We start from the raw sequence: 21813 nt of genomic DNA, 5'->3' as shown, positions 1-21813 counted from the left end.
ATTAATGTAACAATATGTTTGTTATTGCCTTGGAATGAATTAAAGCATTCCAAGGCATAACTTTCTTTTTAAATAGTTGTTTTTGGGGTGGGACAGCAATGTACCCCTCTCCTGTAGAATCACCCATTTATGGGATAGGATGCCATTTGCGARGCAAATGGAGGGATTATGGGTAATGTCTAACAGTCATGCCTGTTTACTGTTTCAGTTGGAGAGGCGGAGATTAGAACGATGCAAAGAGAAAAGAACCGTAGACAACTAATCAGCCTCCACAGAATCTCAGAGGAGGTCGATGTCTAGACGAGCTACAGTAATAGGTGTTTCAGTAATGTCCCTCGGGCTCGCTCGTCTTTATCATGAGCAATGCAATCATCGTGTCTATATTGGACAGAAGACATTCAATTCATAGAGGTGAAGTGAAAAATTATAACACAATCAAAAYGTATTTCTGTTCAGTTGTATAATGTGACCCATCCCCTTGACTAAGATAATAAAAACACGCTTACATGACTAAGAGAGAAGAGGTTATGTAAAAATATTTWAAAAAATATCTTGTTTTGAATGAACACCATTTTCTATTTTCCTCAGAGACACAAATTCCCCAGAATTCTCCAGCAGCCTACGCCTGGGCCTGCCTGGGAGATAACTTGGTGCCAGAAGGGGCTTCGCAAGGAATTAGACCATCTTTTTTTAATACTCAATCTTTGAGTCAATGATGCATGCATTCAGGTTAAAAAGAATCGAGGAAACCCAGGGCCCCTCTATGTAGCAGTACATGTGACACAGCCTGATGAGTGTGAATCATTTTGGTTGATTGATTTTGCTGCCCTGTGCCACAGTCCAGGAGAAGTTCAAGTCTTGTACAGCACATGTCCATTCTATTACCTTGAGACGTACAGAACAGCGAGTACACCAGGTAATCCCTAAACATGCATCAAACAGACAAACACACTTACTCAAAACGACACACATTCCACCTTAAAAATGATGCGTAGCCTTATATCGCACAGATTTGACTATAATCCGATAATTGACGAAATGCAGCTGCTCTGTTGATCTCTGAATCAACACATACAGTATTTCTTTCATCATGCAGAGTRCAAGGCCATATGACCCACTCAAGCCCTCAACTTACAACCAGAGGAATGTTTAAGGGTGCATAGATTGTAGCTGAACATTGGTGTTCAACGGACGCACACTACTGTGCCTTAATGCAGGTGTGAATAAAAAGATGACATTGAGGAAACAAGAGAGACGATTAGCTACAGTAGCTTAACTCGTGGAGCAACTGTCTGCCCCAGTGGACTCGTGAGAGTGTAATCTAAAGATTGACGGTGTTACCTGATACAACAAAGCCATTACACCCTCTTTATCTGAGTTTAGAACAGAGGGAAGAAGCAACATCTCCACTTTGATGGTATCAGTGTCAGGGCCTGACACAGGATCAGGATCAGCCCTGTGTAATTAACACTTCAGGGCTAATTGGTTCTAACATAACAGAGATTAAGGCAATTAKGGTGTTAGATCATTACCAAGAAAAGTAATTGCCTAAAAATAAGRGGATAGTACATGACTTTAATGTTCGCAGTGGTATGTAACGTTTTGTTATATTCATATTTGTCCACATTGTAATTTTTTTTTATCTAGGTGTTTTAACTAATTATTATTAAGTAACTGGTTCCACAGCCTTTTTTAATTTACTGAACTTTTCGGTCCAAGTCTTACCTGAACTAAAACATTTAGTTGGCCCAAATTTAGCTCCAACTTGAGAAAACTCTGGCAAAAATGGTGTTTGTTAAACTTGTTTTTGGGGGGCAGCTTAACTAAAAAAGGGTGTGCAACTGGTTACACACAGTGCTTTTAACATACAATGTTTTCAATGTACATATTTGACACACGTTGACATACATTTCGCATGTTCATTCATACACTAATTACGATTTGAACTCACAGCCTCTTGGTTGATGGCATTCCGATCCTCCTGCTACACCACCATGTCTTTGTGAATTATCACTTAATCTGACTATTCTCTCATCGTTGWTTRGATTGACTTATTTAAGTGATTTTTCTTTTTTTCGGTATTGTTGTCTGACGTTGGCGGAGCATATTACTCTGTTTTAATGTTACTCCTTAATCACTATGATAAATGTAATAGTTTTTCTTGAGTGTACTTTTAACAGAGCTGAGATTTACTCTGAAGTGCAAAGTGTAGCAGTACAGGTGAAATCAGTCGTTGACACAGACATGATGGTGTAGCAGGAAGATTGTAATGCTGTGAACCAAGAGGTTCTGAGTTCAAATACCAGGTTGAGGACATGTTGAATACTAATTACTGTATACGTGCACAATGTAATCAAGTACGGCAATGTGTGTCAAATCTGTACGTTGAAAACATTGTATGTTAAAAGCACTGTGTGTAACTAGTTCCACAGCCTTTTTTAAGGTAAGATGTCCAAATAATAGTTTCTAGTTCAAATCAAATGTTATTTGTCACCGAATTTGTCACCGAACGTGCCGAATATAACGGTGGTAGACCTTTCAGTGAAATGCTTACTTACAAGCCCTTACAAGCCCTTAACCAGTTTTAAGAAAAATACCCCCCCCCCCCCCAAAAAAGAAGAAATAAAAGTAACAAATAATTAAAGAGCAGCAGTAAAATAGCAATAGTGAGGCTATATACAGAGGGTACCGGTACAGAGTCAATGGGTGGGGGCACCGGTTAGTCGAGGTAATATGTACATGTAGGTAGAGTTAAAGTGACTATGCATAGATAATAAACAGAGAGTAGCAGCAGCGTAAAAGAGGGGGGCAATGCAAATAGTCTGGGTAGCCATTTGATGAGATGTTCAGGAGTCTTATGGCTTGGGGGTAGAAGCTGTTAAAAATTATTTTGGACCTAGACTTGGCACTCCGGTACCGCTTGCCGTGCGGTAGCAGAGAGAACAGTCTKGGGTGGCTGGAGTCTTTGACAATTTTTAGGACCTTCCTCTGAAAAATTGTCAAAGACTCCAGCTACCCTAGTTGAATGAACATATGAGACAATTTGAGCAAACACATCACTTTAAGTTGACTGAATTCTTGCCTATGTTTTCTCATGCTGGAGCCAAATTTGTTAAGTTCAGGTAACACTTTGACCAAGAAGTTGAGTAAACAAAAAAAAAAGACAGCGGAACAAGTTACTTAATCATATTTAATTGAAACAACAATTWATTTTTTACAGTGCAATTTATCCCATGTCTAACTGGGATCATTTCATTGACATCATGACATTATGRCGCAGTGTCTCACCTCATCCAGAGAGTTTGGCCAGAGTCCTATGGGTCCTGATCAAATGTGTTACACCATATAGGGAATAGGGTGCTATTTGGGACATAGACTAAGTGTGTCACATTCATAAYAAAGGACAGATACTGAAAGACCTAAAATGTGTGGTGTTTGTTTTCTCTCCAGGAGTCTGGAGAAAACCTCTCCGCCCCCCTCCGGCCAGACGATGCAGAGCTCCCAAATGATGATTGACAGAGAAGCAGACAGAAGCAGYAGCATTTTAACAGAGCTAATAACAAGCTGCATTCCTGAGGTGGCAGAAGAATTATGATTATTCTATCTTGTCACAACTGCATACTGTCTCCGAGCACGTCTAATTACTTCATTACAACCATGAGACAACATGTCGAAGCAGCCAGCATAGCGCACAGCAAACCCCTGGCAACCCCTGGCATTGATAAGTCAACACAACAACAGCTCTGGTTTATGTTTGAATATAGGAAGAAAAAAGCCTCCAGTTATTTTTGCAAAGGGAGAAAGATTTAAGCTACTTTGAGCAGCACCCCCAGCCCGCCGCGTGCATGTGAGGAAGTGAACCTGTCCTTGCAGATCTTCCTGCACTGACAAATGGTCATTAGAGCTACATCTTGGTAATTGTTCGGAATGCTTCAAAACATAGGAGCACTTAAGCCATACCTATAGACATGGAGGAATTTATGATTAATTGCCATTTTGGCAAGGAGTTTCACTGAGTTCTCCAGTTCTCCGGTGAAAGGAGTAGCTAACGTTGTAATCCTTATACTGACAGCAAAAACTCTTCACTAAATTTACACTCAACTAAAGCTACGAAGATGCTACTTAGATCCGTCTGTCTGGGAACAAATCAGAGCCTGGGTTCCCAAAAGCATCTTAAAACCTCTTAGATGTAAAGTTCCCTGTTTAGGGGTCTGCGTTGTTCCGCTACCGCTTCCAATCAAATTTTTGGCTTACGAATTGATCTGTGGACACTGTCGATCAACATGGCTTGCATTGAGCGATAGCCCTGGTTCCTACAGACACAGTAGTATATTTTGTCTGCCTGTGTGACGTAGGATGTGAAATATGAAACCACTTGAAGCTGGGATGTCCCTCCTACCATTTCATTCGCTCTTCCGACTGTCCATCAACTCCTGGCTGAACCCTACGTCGCAGCCACTGACAAAGCACATGACTGCAATCCTTACATCGTAGTGCAGCAGGAGAGATTTCGTCACAACAGCACATTCAGAGATCAAAATAGCCATTAATCAAAAAATAATTCATAGATTTTAAACAAAAAACACGTTCTGTTTTCTTAGATGAGATGAACTCCTAAGGAGTCCAGGAAGCCAAGCTAGAGCTCGGTGAGACGTTCACAGCCGGGGAGGCAGATGTTTTGATCTCTAACACTAAACACACAAATATGTATTTTACAGTTATTAGAAGGGTGAAATCTTATAGTTAGTCATTTTATAATTTCATTATACTATATTTAGAAYGCATTTAAGTCATTTTGAGCCTTATTCATACAGTTTTGTTGAATACAAAATAGATACATATTTTTATCGTATTTGTACTGTGCTTGAGCTTGTGTCCTCAAAATTGGCTACACCTCAGCAATTTATAACTATTTTTACCAGAAAGGTGAGATATTACATTTTTTTGGGGAGTATGCAGCATTACTAGTTATTGTTTATGGCTCTCTCGTGATAAATAATTACTTTTGGAGATTACGTAAATTACATTTTCGATTACATTTAGTTACATGTAACTGGTTTTCGTTAGAACCTTCGTAGGAGCATCGTTAAATATCCGAGTTGTTTCCCAAAACCATCATAAGTAAAGTTGCACTTGAAAACACTTGTTATTTACTGACTGTCTCAGACCACTCATAGAACAGCTAAGGTAGMTGTTAGATAATTTTTTGCCGTTCCGCATCACTTTATACACAGAAGATCTCTGCTAAACATAGAATCAAGCTGTTTACAATACACATTTGTCTTCGCAATTTAACAAGCGAAGAATAAAAAGATGATTCAAATGAAAATGAGATGACTGCATAAAAAACAAATACAGCAGGGCTATAGGCAACATAGGCCTATATATATATATACATATATATTTATTGTTCAGTCAATTGAGTTCTATTTGTAGGCTACACAGTCTGTAACACCTCAGTATATTTCATGATGTGTAACAACATGTGCAATGAAGTGCCAAAGTAATCTGTGATTTAGTGCATTATTATAGGGTAAGCATTAGAATAAGCCACCTCAATATTTGCAGCCATATGGTGATATCTCTCTAGGAGCTGATCTGTTGTCAGTATTGTGGAATAATTAGAATGTTAAGGTAAGATTTGAATGGAGAAAGCTGATCAGAGAGCTGCGCTGCCGTTCTTTCCTTCCTCCCAGTGTCAACAAATGGTCCAACGATGCACCTCGCGAACGTTCTTTCTGCCTGGTGTTTTGGGAAAGTCATGTTACATCTTCGGCCGTTGTAGGAAAGATGCATRGTTAAAACACTTTTGTAAGCATCATTTCCATCGCTATCGGGAAACCGGGCCCAGTCCAATAAGAGCGGTCACATAAAACCAGGTCAAATCAATGTTCTAGCTGTTCATCTGACGGTTGGATTCACATCTGACCAGAGGAGACCAACCGCACCACAGGCACTCTGCCCTCTGCTGACTCTCAGCAACAAAACAGGAACGTTGCAAACCACAGTTTAAAGGAAGAGGATGTATATAATCTAGCACTATAGAAGGTATCGTCTTAATACCCACATATTCCTCACCCGAGCGAACAAAATAACTTTAAAGCGCCTGCAGAATACTTAGCTTTGCCTCAAGAGATTAAAGGRTTCATCTGTAATGACTTATTAAATGGCTATGGCGAGAGATAGTTTCTACTCAGGTTCTTCGAGACAAAATCTTTCAGGGAAAGTTAMAATGGACACTTCTCGTGTCAGATTAATGACGGTAAAGGACAGGAATTCTGTCAACGCCAGCAGGATGCTTGTAACGGTACTCTAATTGRTTTGAATATGAAAGACCTGCTCAAAAGGTTCTTCAAACAACTGAGGGCACGCATTAGCTAGATAGTAGAAGATAAAAACCAATAATGGATACACTATATTGGAGCTAAACGGTGGTTTGTTGACAAAACACTTCCTTGTTGGTACACACWGAACGGTCTCTATTAACCAAGCATAGAAAAGTGCCACGGGAGGAGACAACGTACAAAAAGCAAGACAATAATTGCATAGTAGCAGGGCCTACATTCGTTTTATTACTCAGTTCAGAGCCCCGGCCATGTTGGAGATCAATGGTTATATGAGAAGCAATTTAGGAGATCATTTTGAGTTTGCAATTTGATGCAAAAGAGGAGCAGTCGAGTGTAAATCTGTCTTGTTAACATACAACAGCTGGCCTTGTTCTCCACTGCACTTTGGATCAGAGTAAAGTTGAAGTGAGGCCATTGGCTGTGCACTCAAAGGTCAAGGGGTCACGTCTTAAGTGAGACACTGTTAAACCATTTGAAAGGCACTTAGATTATTATTTTCTATGTCAGGCAGGCAGTGTGTATGTAGAGTTATTGGGAAAATTAGGGGGAAATTATCATAGGGTCCTATTTTCCATAATGACAAGTRCTCACTCACCTTGTTGGAGTATTTTGCCAAAGTACTTGTTCTGACTGGTGCAGTTCCAGCGGCGAAAACGAAACTGGTACTGGCACTCCCGCACACCCAGCTTGGCACCCTTGGCGACCTCGTGGACGATCTCTGGCTGGTTCTGGCACAGCTCAGCCTGCTTGCCCGCTAGTCGCTTGGTCTTCCGACAGATACTATTGGGGTCCATGACCAGAGGGCTCCCCACTGCCCTACAGGGAAGCATACAACAGATAGACTGTGACTACAAATCACACTACAGTGGCATAACATGATGATGTGTTCGTGTCTTACTCTTACTACATATAAGTATCACTGAAGCTAAATGTATGTGTTCTTCCATTAGGCAGTTTGATTACTTGACATCGGGTGTGGAGAGAAATAGTAAAGCTGCAGTGATGCGGAAYCATGAAAAGGAGCTAGAGAGCTGCATCTTAATTCCCGGGTTTCTTACCTAGCGTTGACAYATGTATGTTTACCCTTAGGAAAATTGTTTATTTCAATTCCTAATGGGAGTACGGGCCTCAGGTTRAACACTGTGAACTCTTGCCAGTACTTCTCGTGACAGTTGCTATGACATAATGTGAGAACAGCCCTATCCCCCTGTTCCCTCTATTCAATAACCCTGCATCTGACTCCAGTTGAGCTGGTGTGATCCGTAAAGCTCGAGTCAGTTTTTATCATTATGTGGGAGTAGGAGTGTGTGAGAATACCTCCTTGCTTTTCACTCACCCTTGTCACAGCTAATCTTCCTGACTAATAACGTTCATCTGCCTTGTGAGTTTGTTTTAACAAGTCCAACAAGCACTCTTGCCAATCCCTAGCATTTGCGGTCTGATAAGAAGCATGAGACACAGGACCGTTGCTCTTAAAATGGAATGCATCCCATCTCCAGTAAGTCAATTACATTATTAAGTCGAAACCATTTATATACCAATGTCCGAAATGTCACTGTATATCTGTGATTCAATCAAAATACCAATTATTTGTACAGTTAGATGCACCTTTTTATTTAGCCATAGCGTCATGGAAAACTAAAACTGAACTGCCAACATACTGTACACAAAATAGCATAATGGCTGCACAGATTAAGTATTGAAAAATGATTGAAAGCCTAATAATTCACACTGTCCTAAAAGCGGGGAGTGAACAGTAGCTTAATGCCCACAATGTGAGCTATCTTCACTAAAGTGTGAGAACTTGACTCCGACAGTCCGGCGTCACCGACTTCCGGGATCCTGACATCCTTCTGCCAGCTACTGATGATGTATTGACGACGTCTCTATAGAAACYGATCACAGGGGAACACATCTCCGGCGCGCTATAGTATACCCACACAGATCTGACTCCAATGATTCCACACCCCTGTGTAAGTAACATGGGCAGATACAGAACTTAGCAGACACACCAAGTCTTTACAACCCCTGATTGTCTGATYTGTCATGGCCTTCAAACCTGGGGGAATCTGTGAGCCAGGATCATAGCTTTGAAATTGGCTCAGCGCGCTGCTCACAAAAAAAAGGGACCAGGTTTTACAGCAGGAGGTGTAGACTCGTAAAAAAAAGAAAGAAGAAGCAGACCATGTTTCAGAGTTTCTTCTCCAAGTCCTGTGTCGTTGTCAAAGTGAAAGGCAAACCCTCCTCGCCCAATTCAAAAGCCAGGCTTTTATATCACACGAGCYGCCGAAGCAGCTCGAACACTGGCCAGGACGAATCGTGTGGTCTGAATACGGCTCCGGCAATATGTAGATGAAGACATTTCTCTGTCTTGAACACCATGCTGTGTTCCAGTGTCAATACAAACCAGGACTGACCTGAACAAYACACTCACTATGAGGAACACAGTGTTATCAGTGTTGAATATAAAGGATAGGAATCTCTGTAAAAGCACACTTATATAGGAACTACAAAATCAGATAAGCAATCAATCTTCCACGTCCATGCAATGTGTCATTATTCCTCTCCTTTATCAGTCACAGTAATGCTCCTGGACACGATAATGGTGYAACAGAGTCTAATCATAAGAGAAAGGAGGATGCACTACCATCTACGCAATCAAGAGCCCTCCGAACAGTGCCTCGCATGAAACATCACAGAGATAACCAGAGACCAAAATAGAAAGGGAAACACTGATAAAGGACATGTATCCAAATAGTCAGTCTCCATGTAGGCCATCGTGATCTTTTGGAGATAAGCTGTTCTTCTAGCTTTGTGTGGACCTCAAGTGACATTATGAAGTGCATGGCCATAGATATATGGGCTTTTTTGTCACTTTGCAAACAATGCATTTCATCCTCCTGATTCTCTATGCCGGCTATGGTGGATATGAAGTCAGTCATGACAYGGCTGGAACGCTAGCTAGAGAGTGGCTTGTGTTCAGCTCTCTGGTRCGTGTCGCCAGGACCAGAGAGCTGTCTGTCACATGTTTGTCTTGCAATAAGTGAGGACAACATGAGGTCTACGCGCGCACTGAAAAATCTCAATGTCTGGAAATTGGTGGAGGCCACATGCTCTGTGGTGAAACAGTGTACATAGTAGCCCCGGCCATGCCCTGTCATTGGATCTTTATCTGATCCTTCTGGCCTTGAATGGAAATCATGCGAATTTCCAGAAATATGCATGGCTTTGAAATGGGAGTGAGAAATGTCACAAACATGTGACAGACAGCAGCGGTGCATCAGTGTTGTGCACGATTTGATTTAATGCCCCGATGGCGCCAGAGGGGAAGGCTGCCGTCTTATCGGATCTTAACCAACCATGCTATTTTGTTTGTTTTGTACATAATGTTGCTGATATAGTCTATTATGACTGAAAAGAGCTTCTGGACATCAGCACTGGGATTGCTCAACTCAAACTGGACGAAGAGTTCATCTCAATGAGTCGGACGGGAGGAATATAATACAGACACCCGACCAGGCCCAGATCCCCGTTATTCGATGGAGAAGGAAACTGAGATTTCGCGGAAAGAGATCAGGGTGCCTTGTGAGGATCAGGCGACGAGTGGCTAATCTGCCCATGCCTTCCGTCCTGCTAGCTAACGTTCAATCGCTGGAAAAATAAATGGGACGAACTGAAAGCACGTTTATCATACCAACGGGATATTAAAAACTGTAATATCTTACGTTTCACTGAGTCATGGCTGAARGACGACATTAAGAACATAAAGATGGTGGGTTATACACTCTATCGGCAGGACAGAACAGCAGCCTCTGMCAAGACACGGGGCGGGGGCCTATGCATTCATGTAAGCAACAGCTGGTGCACAATATCTAAGGAAGTCTTGAGGTTTTGCTCGCCTGAGGTAGAGTATATCATGATAAGCTGTAGACCACATGTATCTACCAAGAGAGTTTTCATCTGTATTTTTTTTTATAGCTGTCTACATACCACCACAGACCAATGCTGGCACTAAAACCGCACTCAACGAGCTGTATAACGCCATAAGCAAACAGGAAAACGCTCATCCAGAGGCTGCGCTCCTGGACTTTAATGCAGGGAAACTTAAATCAGTTTTACCTAATTTCTATCAGCATGTTAAATGTGTAACCAGACCACTAGACCACCTTTACTTCAAATACAGAGATGCGTACAAAGCTCTCCTTCGCCCTCCATTTGGCAATTCTGACCATAATTCCATCCTTCTGATTCCTGCTTACAAGCAAAAATTCCAGCAGGAAGCACCAGTGACTCGGTSTATAAAAAAGTGGTCAGATGAAACTGATGCTAAGCTACAGGACTGTTTTGCTAGCACAGACTGGAATATGTTCTGGGATTCTTTCGATGGCATTGAGGAGTACACCACATCAGTCACTGGCTTTATCAATAAGTGCATCGAGGACGTCGTCCCCACAGTGYCCGTAKYTACATACCCCAWCCAGAAGCCATGGACTACAGGCAACATCCGCACTGAGCTAAAGGCTAGAGCTGCCGCTTTCAAGGAGCGGGACTCTAACCTAGAAGCTTATAAAAAATCCCGCTATTCCCTCCGACGAACCATCAAACAGGCAAAGCATCAATTCAGGACTAAGATCGAATCGTACTACACCGGCTCTGATGCTCGTCGGATGTGGCAGGGCCTGCAAACTATTACAGACTACAAAGGGAAGCACAGCCGAGAGCTTCCCAGTGACACGAGCCTACCAGACGAACTAAGCTCTATGCTCGCTTTGAGGCAAGCAACACAAACATGCATGAGAAGATCAGCTGTTCCGGATGACTGTACGATCACCCTCTCCGCAGCCGATGTGAGTAAGACCTTTAAACAGGTCAACATTCACAAGGCCACAGGCCCAGACGGATTACCAGGACGTGTACTCCAAGCATGCGCTGACCAACTGGCAAGTGTCTTCACTGACATTTTCAACCTCTCCCTGTCTGAGTCTGTAATACCAACATGTTGCAAGCAGACCACCATAGTTCCTGTGCCCAAGAAAGAACACTAAGGCAACCTGCCTAAATGAATACCAACCCGTAGCACTCATGTCTGTAGCCATGYAATGCTTAAAAAGGCTGGTCATGGCTCACATCAACACCATTATCCCAGAAACTCTAGATCCACTTTAATTTGCATACCGCACCAACAGATCCACAGATGATGCAATCTCTATTGCACTCCACACTGCCCTTTCACACCTGGACAAAAGGAACACCTATGTGAGAATGCTATTCATTGACTACAGCTCAGCGTTCAACACCATAGTGCCCTCAAAGGTCATCACTAAGCTAAGGACCCTGGGACTAAACACCTCCTTCTGCAACTGGATCCTGGACTTTATGACGGCCGCCCCTWGGTYGGAAGGGTAGATAACAACACATCCGCCACACTGATCCTCAACACAGGGGCCCCTCAGGGGTGCGTGCTCAGTCCCCTTCTGTACTCCCTGTTCACTCATGACTGCACGGCCAGGCACGACTCCAACACCATCATTAAGTTTGCTGATGACTCAACAGTGGTAGGCRTGATCACCGACAACGATGAAACAGCCTATAGGGAGGAGGTCAGAGACCTGACCGTGTGGTTCAAGGACAACAACCTCTCCCTCACCGTGATCAAGACAAAGGAGATGATTGTGGACTACAGGAAAAGGAGGACCGAGCACACCCCCATTCACATCGACGGGGCTGTAGTGGAGCAGCTTGAGAGCTTCGAGTACCTTGGGTCCACATCACCAACAAACTAACATGGTCCAAGCACACCAAGACAGTCATGAAGAGGGTATGACAAAACCTATTCATGCTCAGGAGACTGAAAAGATTTGMCATGGGTCCTCAGATCCTCAAAAGGTTTTACAGCTGCACCATTGAGAGCATTCCGACTGGTTGCATCACTGCCTGGTATGGCAACTGCTCGGCCTCCGACCGCAAGGCACTACAGAGGGTAGTGCGTACGGCCCAGTACATCACTGGGGCCAAGCTTCCTGCCATCCAGGACCTCTATACCAGGCGGTATCAGAGGAAGGCCCTAAAAATTGTCAAAGACACCAGCCACCCTAGTCATTGACTGTTCTCTCTGCTACTGCACGGCAAGCGGTACCGGAGCGCCAAGTCTAGGTCCAAGAGGCATCTAAACAGCATCTACCCCCAAGCCATAAAGCTCCTGAACAGCTAATCAAATGGCTACCCAGACTATTTGTTTTTTTCCTCTTCTCCCCCCTTCTACGCTGCTGCTACTCTCTGTTATTATCTATGCATAGTCACTTTAATAACTCTACCTACATGTACATATTACCTCAATTACCTCGACACCGGTGCCCCRGCACATTGACTCTGTACCGGTACCCCCTGTATATAGCCCCGCTATTGTTATTTACTGCTGATCTTTAATCATTTGTTATTCTTAMCTCTTACTTTTTGGGGGGTATTTTCTTAAAACTGCATWGTTGGTTAAGGGCTTGTAAGTAAGCATTTCACTGTAAATACCTGTTGTATTCGGGGCATTGTGACAAATAAAATGTGATGTTTGATTTGATAACGATAAAGATCTGGTATAATGAAGTGCTTCTCTACAGATGATGCAGAGCTGAAGCTTGGCCCAGGACCCATTCCAGGAGCAGATGAGTGGAAATGGCACACGCTATATGCACACCTGTGGGCCACACTCCTGGCTGCCTGCCAGACTATGACCCACACACAGCCAGGAGGACCGGGAGTTTACTTGTCCTGAAACTTGCAAAGGCATTCCAAATTCTCTGGTCTCACTGCTCTCTGCCAAAATGATTAGAGCCTAATCAAAGAAGCTCTGAAAGAAGAGGTTTATCTCAGGGACGTTTCATCTACCCCCACAAATGGCATCCTGTCTGTCTGGTCAGGCTGACAACCATTTGCTTTAAAAGACAAGGGGCAGAGAGACAGGAGTGAGATGGCATGCACAGCTCTCAACAGAAAGCATCTTTGTCCTGTCAAACTGCAGGACCTCCAGGTGTGCTCACCTGAGTACCCCAATTTAGTKTTTGGGGAGAGAGGTTCACAGTTTAGCAGTACTAATAGCTGGCCTTCAAACTTGAAAAGGTTTGATTTAGTTAAACATCCCTCTTCAAATGTACGTGTCTCAAATTAATTGTGGAAATTACTTCAGGAAAAAAAAATCTGTCTGTGTCTTTTTAAGTCTCATACATCTCAGAGTACTGAACAAATAATTGTTTTATGATGACATATCCACTGCCTCAAGGTCCACAGGAAAAAATTCCAACTCTGACCTCCCTAATATCTCTGTTTTTACAACAGGCAATTGCAGACCTCCACAAACTGAGGCTGAATCTTTTTTGGCTAGCTGAGTCATAACATTCGGGACTTTAGTTTTTTATTGTTGATTTCATTGAGTTACTTAACCACATTTTAGATATGAGTTTGTGACCAACAATACAAAAGCTGTATTGAAAATAAATGTTGTGGTTCGTTAAGACATTTTTAGAGATAGTTTGATCGGTCATTKCAATTGTTTTGAGTGAGTTTGCAGTAGGAAGGTGGTGATAGATAAAGAACACCAACACGTTTAATTAGTATGTAATTATAGTCTAAGTATTACCAAATGCTTCACAATGCGGTCAAGGTCATCAAAAGTGTTACCATGTTATTACACTTGTCAATACGAGGCTCTTTGAATAGTGGTTATATCAATAGAGTCAAATGCAGAATTGCATATATGTTAGTACATCCTGACATCATGCCAATCTTTAGCCAGATATCAACATGGATGCGTGCAAGGTTTAACCTACATAACATCAGATGACAAAAACKACCGTATTCTAAGAAACTTTATTTACATTAGCAACTAAACTTGACGCACTTTTMAATTGTTTGTTGCATGACTTACCACCATAACCCAATGATATTGACCGGACACAAGAGGATGAAAAACAGGGCTAGTTGAGTCCGAGATAATGGAATCGTCATGATGAGAGTGTCCTTCAAAAAAAAAAACGTTAAATTAAAAAGTGAGAGCCGCCAATCCCCAATTCAATTAAGGTGTTGTTGTTTTCATTGGATGTCCTGCAGAGTTCGTAATCTGCAGGATTCAGCACACCCACTAAATGCTCAAGAAGTCCTTTGAAACCCTCTTTGGATGCACCACTAAAGTTCGATTACACGGTCAGGAGGGAAGAGACATCGTGATGAAATTTGTTAACCTCTTCATAGTCGTCTCTCTGGCAGACAGATTCAAGACTGAAATACCAGAGGCAGAGGTGACAAGCACGTCCTAACTAAAACACCCAAATTCCAATAGCACAGCGATTTTAATCTGGCAGCAAGGTACTACAGCCCGGGGGTGATGGAATGTAGCCAGACCTTGGGCAGAAAAGTAAACCCAAGGACCAGCAGATTCCGTGAGGACAATCAATGCTAACGTTTTAGTGCCAAAGTAATACAATCTATTGGCCTTGGTAACAACCGTAAAATTTTACTCGGCATCGAAGTGTCGGTACTTTTCGATTCACAGGTAGGCGCAAAGCCCACACATTTATCCGGGTGTCTGCGCTCTAATGCACTTTTCAAGTGGGAATGTACTTCRTTTGCATAAAATATGCGCTCATCTCCCACCTGGTATGATGTCGCTTCGGGCCAAGTGAAAACCTATTTTGTCACTCAGAAAAACGGGATAATTTGTTGGAAGAACCTGCAAAAATATATTTTACATCAGAATGGCAGAAAAGGGGAAACATTTTCCCCTGCGTGTTTATAGTGAAGAAATAAGAGCTTTCAGGTGTTGCATACCTTTGTCATATTTGCATTATCTGTTGATAATGTGAACATGCATACTTCTGGGGAAACGATGTAGACCCAAAGTTGTTTTTCCGAAATAAAGTAGACCAATAGACCAGTAAAGCCAACTTTCATTACAACTCTAACAGTTGTGGAAAGGCAATAACTTATTCATCAAAAATATTTATTGAGTGAGAGATAATATATTTCTGCTCATCCATTCATCTATATTTGTATTTATTTATTCAGGACAAATAGTCTAAGGTAATCTTTGGGCTATTACCTCCATCTGTGCTGAAATATATTTTATGATTTGTTTACATTATACTGTATGGAAAAACCTTCTCAGTGCTTTTTCTTTGCTGAGCTCACATTCTATTTTTTCATATTAGTCGTTATTAAATTATTTACAATCTTTTCACACTTTGTGCCCGTGTGTCATACATGTTTTAGATAGGATTACCATCTACTTATCTCCTTTTAGAGTTGCCAAGGGCATCCCACTTGAAATTCAAGATCTCTGTCTTCATGTAGCCCATCAAAGATTCACCCCTGCATTCCAATACAGTGTTCCAATCAATCACAATATAAACACAAGCAAACAGGTAATTTCACTCGTCTCATTTGCATTTTTCATTTCTCTCTCTTATGGCCCTGAGCGGCTAAGAGGAAATAAGAGGAGCTTTGTCTGCTATCTCATGTCCGGGTCTCTTTGATTCATACCTTTTGTTTTCCCTCCAACTTCAAAGGTGAGATATGGAAGAGTTTTGTCTAAGCCGCAGGCATGTCACGGTAATGATAGTTCAATTTATCATTAGATAAAAAAGAAGTGATATCTGGCTTAGCCTCAATGTATCATCATTGGGTCATCATTGGGTCATGTGACAAAGCAGACATTGAATCTAAAGTTTTTTGTTGTTGTGTGACCTACAGTAAACTCAAGATCACATGTAAGGACACAATTCAAAGTAGACTGAACTGTGTATTTTTTTTGTGCACTTTTGTATCAAGTTTGAAGTCTCTCTTTATTAACCACATGCAGACAGTTCATGTTCCAGCTTTGAGTGCAATACCCTTACAATACCCTTACATTACCGTTACTACCCTTACATTTTTGGAATTCCTGCAAAAAAATGCTCTGCTATTTATATGAATTGCACTCATAATCATATAAGAAAGTTATGAAGATTAAGTTATCACTCCTCGTCTATATTTAACTGAGGCATAATTGCAAGCATGACTACTCCCCTTGTAGTCCCCCCCCCTCTCTCTCTCTGTATGGGTGAGTGTTTTTGTTAGGGAAGACTGATTCTTCATACTTGGCTTAAACTTTATGGACAATAAAGATCCCATTTCAAAGTACAGCAGGGTGTTGAGCCTGGGGCCTTGGCTGAGTGTTCCTGGGAACAGCCCTAAGCAGAACTAGTGTATGTCTTTAGCTGACAGTGCTTCAACAATCCCTTGTACTGCTAGCATGTGCTTCATACTTCGCCCTTGCAACGTGGCTCAGCGTACTCACCTTTTCACACTGCCTTCATCCAACCATGAAATGGCTACCTACTCTCTGCCATGGGATTGCACCTCCTATCTCTGGTTGCCAGAGCTTCATCTTTCTACCACACATTAGCCCTTTGTTTCTCAAATCTTAAAATCCCCTTAATCTGGCAAAAAGTCAGTCAATACATTCCCCTACGATTGTCATCCAAAATGATTCGAAATCCCATCACACATCATATTTGATATTACATTTCAAATTAAATTTGCCGCTAAGTCAAAAACACATGATGTATATGTGCATTAACCTTTTTTAAACAAACCACAGTCCTTTTTTTCACAACCGGWAAGGAAATTGTATTAGAAAACATCGATATTGCCACATGATACCACATATCTGTAAACACTACGTCTGTTTGGATAAAATAAATTGTGTTATGTCATATGATATGATGCCCTGACTACAGCAAATGAGGGAGACGGATGCAATATTTTCATCAAAATTGTGTAAATGTTTTAGGAAAACAGTAAATTGCTCAGAGAAAAAAYAGTATTGTCTCGTATTCTCACATAGGCAAGGCCCGTTGGTGTTGACACCTACAAATCAATGTCACTTGTCTGCACTGTCACCTATGACCCTTTGCGGTGAGTCCAGACCGCATGCTTCCTCAACACAAACCTAATTCCCGTGCAGATTACGCATTCTGACTGTAAAAACTTGTTACATTTTTTACTGATCATGAGATCACCCCCTCAGCAGCAAATTGTCCCCTTAGAATCGGGCCAGTCTATTGGAAACATAAGTAATTCCAGCAGTTTTCGCATCTTCCAAGTGCGTCACTTTTAATACTCCATAATAGCATCACTGTTGAACTTTTGTTTATTAGATTAGGTTTGGTCCAATCAATTGCGTGAAAGTGAGACCCACTGTCTCTCAGATAGTGTCTATCTGATAGTGTGTCTATCACTTATARGCACAGCTGCTTTTATATCACCAAGATCTGTCCTATTGGGCAGGGTCATTTTACACGAAGCCATGGAYCTACAGATGTGTTCTTATCTTGGGCCTGTGTTTTAAAAGACAAAGAGACAAAAGGAGATAAGTGGCGCTGCTTCTGAATTTCCGTTCACTGAACATGTGTCTCCATGTGCTGCCTTGCATCAACGGTGTCGGTGTCTTACAAAGGAAATACAGTATTTATGTACTACTAGTGAATCTCTCCTGGGAGAGAATACTCAGAGGTCTTTTGTTGTGTTGCACATTTTGCAGGGAGYTGATCAGAAGTTGACAGGCCACACACTGATCACTGGAATGATAAATCCAGTTCATGCACAGTGCTCACAATGAGATGTACAGTAGTAAAACATTGTCGGCCACAGTGTGCAACCATGGGAGAAATGCATTCCCTAGCATGTACAACAACATTGATGATAATAGTTTCTTTACTTTTGAAAAAARATTTCCTTTATTACTTTTCTTTTCATTACCTTCACTACATTATTGTTCATTATGATACCTCATGACGGTATGTACAGTAGGTACACTACATAGTCAAGCCCTGCTACTTTGGAAATATTCGTTTTGACTGATTTGTAGGCCTGTTGAATGAAAAGAAAACTTGAGAAGAAATGTGTTCCTATATGAAAAACACTGATATGGTTTATTAGTATATAGCGCCACATTGTGGAAATATATGTAAAGAACGCTTCAGAGAGAAGAGAGGAAAGAATTCATGACCAGCCTTGGCTACACTGTAGTGTGAGCTTTGATGTCATCAATTATTTAATGAGATGTGCCATGAATTTATAAACATAGAGATCATATTAAAACACTATACGATTCGATTCCATGCAGTATTACAGTATTCTACATTAAGGATCATGTGGATGCTACAATAATTTCCAATATGCTACATGTAATCTCTCTGAACGTTCTGCGCCCCCTGAACCGGTCTCTGGTGTCACAGGTCTGAATCAGAATGAAAACCAGTAGCCTACTGCTGCGGCCGTCCAGGGGACCATAATTCATGTGATGATCGTTGCTTGCGAGTGCGACTTTGTTAATCAGCGGTTGAGTAGTTGAGCAGCCTCAGTGGCGAAGCGAAGCCCCACTCCCGTCAAAATCTATCCACGCGAGAATATAGCGATAATCAGACCATGTGGGGATTTTTTTMGCATGGAGGTATTTGAGTGTCGGATTTGGTCAACAAAAATATGTGATTGCTAATTTGCTAAGTGAGGCTTATTTGATCGAATACAAGTGCTGTAATATATCTAGGTTGTTACGAATATTCTGATATAAGTGGACGCACGTGGCATTTTGGCAACTTTGAGAAAAKCGACTTTATATTTGAGTTGTGTCTGTCGTTCACACACGAGTATCTGCCCTCTCATTGGCTACAATGTTCCCACCTGATCTCACCTCCTTTTCCTGTCTTTGCAACGACTCCCATTGTTAGAGCGGAAACAAGACCATCTCGTCATTATATATATATATATATATATCATTTTATTTAACCTTTTTTTAACTAGGCAAGTCAGTTAAGAATTTTTTTGATTTTACAATGACGGCCTGCCCCGGCCCAACCCCCCCTAACCCGGACAACGCTAGGCCAATTGTGTGCCTCCCTATGGGACTCCAGACAACAGGCTGGTTGTGATACAGCCCGGGATCAAACCAGGGTCAGTAGTGACACCTCTAGCACAGAGATGCAGTGCCTTAGACCGCTGTGCCACTCGGGAGCCTAAACACATTATATAGAGTATCTCTGATAGCATACTCAAAATATGTTAGTGCCGGAAGACKCATTTCAGTTGAAGGCATTCAGTTGTACAACTGATTAGGTATCCCCATTTCCCTTTTCCTATTCAGAATCCTACCCTAAACCCTTACCCTAACCCMTACAATAGCCTTAAAGGCCCATTGCAGTCAAAAACATGATTTTCTGAATTGTATATATATTTCCACACTATGTGGTTGGAATAATACTGTGAAATGTTGAAATGTATGATGCCCTTTTTAGTTTAAGAGATGTTTGAAAAGACTGCCTGACATTTCTGCCTGTTTTGGTGGGATGGAGTTTTGGCCTGTCTGGTGACATCACTAGGCAGAAAATGTGTTAACCAATAAGGAGAGTTTCAAACCTCTCTGCCAGTAACAGCTACTTTTCAGTGTTCATCTCCCCACTCAGACCACTCCCACTCAGACCACTCCCACTCAGACCACTCCCACTCAGACCACTCCCAGACAGTCCTAGTAAAAAGCTCTTTTTGTATATTTTTATTGAGAAAATTCACAGTAAGGTACTTAATTGTTACCCAGAAATATTGATATTGAGATAAAAACGGCTGCATTGAGCCTTTAACCACAACCATAACCCTTACCTAACCCTAACCTTAACCCTTACCGTAACCATTTAAATTTCAAATTCAATTGGGTAAGGGCGTCCCAAGGATCCCGATAGCAAGGAACACTCAAAATAGGTTGACCTTCCGGTGATTTGGTGCACGTCTGCCTCGTGAGAATGTTCTTGATTTAATTTGCATACCGCATCACAGATGCATTTGGAAATCTTCACGAGCAATGCATGTATGCAAAGTAGCCAAGGTTACTACCTGTGCTATCTGCTGCTTCAACGGGGAAGTGAAGSGCAAAAAGTGAAAATATGTGTCAAATGACATTGTGCATTTGGTCGCATGTTGGATCTTGCCAAGAGGTGGACCATAAACAGCTATTGGGAGAGGGTGAAGCAGATCATTTTGCACAACCCAAAACCTCTAATTTCTTATATCCTAAAACAAATGCACCAAGTGGTTAACAAGGTCCATTCATSTATAGGCTCATGTATAGGCCGGTGACTTTTATCAGCACCTCCCAAGCTGAACACTTCACTCCCCATCCCCCACGACCCAGAGCCCGAGGGTCTAGGCTACCTTATAAACCAGCCTCTCAAACTCTCTCTGACCTGTGTGCCCTGGCCCTGATTGGTGGTTGCTGATAGGTTATTAGGGGGCAGGTAGGTTATTAGGGGGCAGGACACCTGGCAGCTCTTCAGACTGTGCAGGCCACAGTCTCCTCACTTCTTCTCTGAGTGGACTTGTGGGATGGGGGTGCGTGGAGTAGTGAGTTGTTACTGTTATTGTAACTTGGTGTGTTTATTGTTACTGTTGGGTGTAGTTGCTGATAGATGCTTCCATATTTAGCTCTATTATACAGTCCTTTGCTATGAGTGTTATTATTGCTCCAGTTGTCCTATTGTTGTTCGTAGTCCATTGCGTTCTGTGTTATTCTGGATCCATGAGCTTATCCTGTGTCACAGAACCACATCCTTTCCACGCCCCTATCTGTTGTTTGTGTGTCTATATGGCAATAAAGTGTTCTTGTGTCTAACTTTGAGGTTGCCTTATTCCCCTCTGACCGGGGGAGGTACTAGTGGGTCACAGATCAGCCCAAACGGAGAGTCGCTCTCGTTCAGGTAGGTTAATGCTACCCCAAGTTGATATGTTTGATATTATTTTAAATGGGCCTATTACAATAATATATTGGAAATATGGCCTATTTTGCAGTGTACCATCTACAAGTTTGTTTTGTAGTGTCAGATCTAACTGAGTGTCCACTATCACCGTTTGTGCCCTAGTTCCCATAGCCTCTAGTAAGGTGTCAGGGCTTATAGGACAGTGACCTGGAGAAAGATATGCAGTGTCATTCTAAACACACGTAACGATTTCTTTCTAATCTAGGGCCTTTTTAGGGCCATTTTTGCAAGGTAAAAAAAAAGTGACAATCAGAGAGCATTATCCTCTAAAATTGCACATATCCTCATAGTCCTCTATTTAGTCTCTTAGGGACAGTTTCTCAGACACATATTATGAAAAATACATACATAATCATTATTCTATTATTTAATTAGCATTTGTAGGCCTGTGACACCCCAGGCCCTTCATAAAACCAGGCCAAGGTTTCCAAGTCAAGAAGACAACAACAATATTCTTCTTGTGGGGCATGTTTGAACAGTCATGCAGCTGAATATTTGTTTTATTTCACACACTAACCGTGWATCATGAATTCATAGTAACCGTGAATCATTATTATTTGATTTTGTCTTAACCCGCAAATCTGGGCTTTGTGTTTGATTGAATGTGACTCTAGGATGCCCTCTAGTGTGACAGC

General features: G+C 41.8%; 1 protein-coding gene across 1 annotated transcript in view; it reads right to left on the bottom strand.

The window, feature by feature from the left end:
• The window catches only part of wnt6b (wingless-type MMTV integration site family, member 6b), a 28457-nt gene extending 13682 nt beyond the window's left edge, over positions 1 to 14775 (bottom strand). Inside the window, exons 1-2 of the mRNA XM_024001623.2 lie at positions 14263 to 14775; positions 6943 to 7163 (exon numbers count right to left, since the gene is read on the bottom strand). Coding sequence (XP_023857391.1) covers positions 6943 to 7163; positions 14263 to 14342 — 301 coding nt within the window. The 5' untranslated portion in view covers positions 14343 to 14775. The remainder of the gene's footprint in view (positions 1 to 6942; positions 7164 to 14262) is intronic.
• Positions 14776 to 21813: the final 7038 nt, after the last annotated feature.

This window comes from Salvelinus sp. IW2-2015, linkage group LG2 (assembly GCF_002910315.2).
Source record: "Salvelinus sp. IW2-2015 linkage group LG2, ASM291031v2, whole genome shotgun sequence".
NCBI lineage: Eukaryota > Metazoa > Chordata > Actinopteri > Salmoniformes > Salmonidae > Salvelinus > Salvelinus sp. IW2-2015.
The sequence above is the reverse complement of the archived record's forward strand: the minus strand, read 5'-3'. Positions and strand labels throughout refer to the sequence as shown.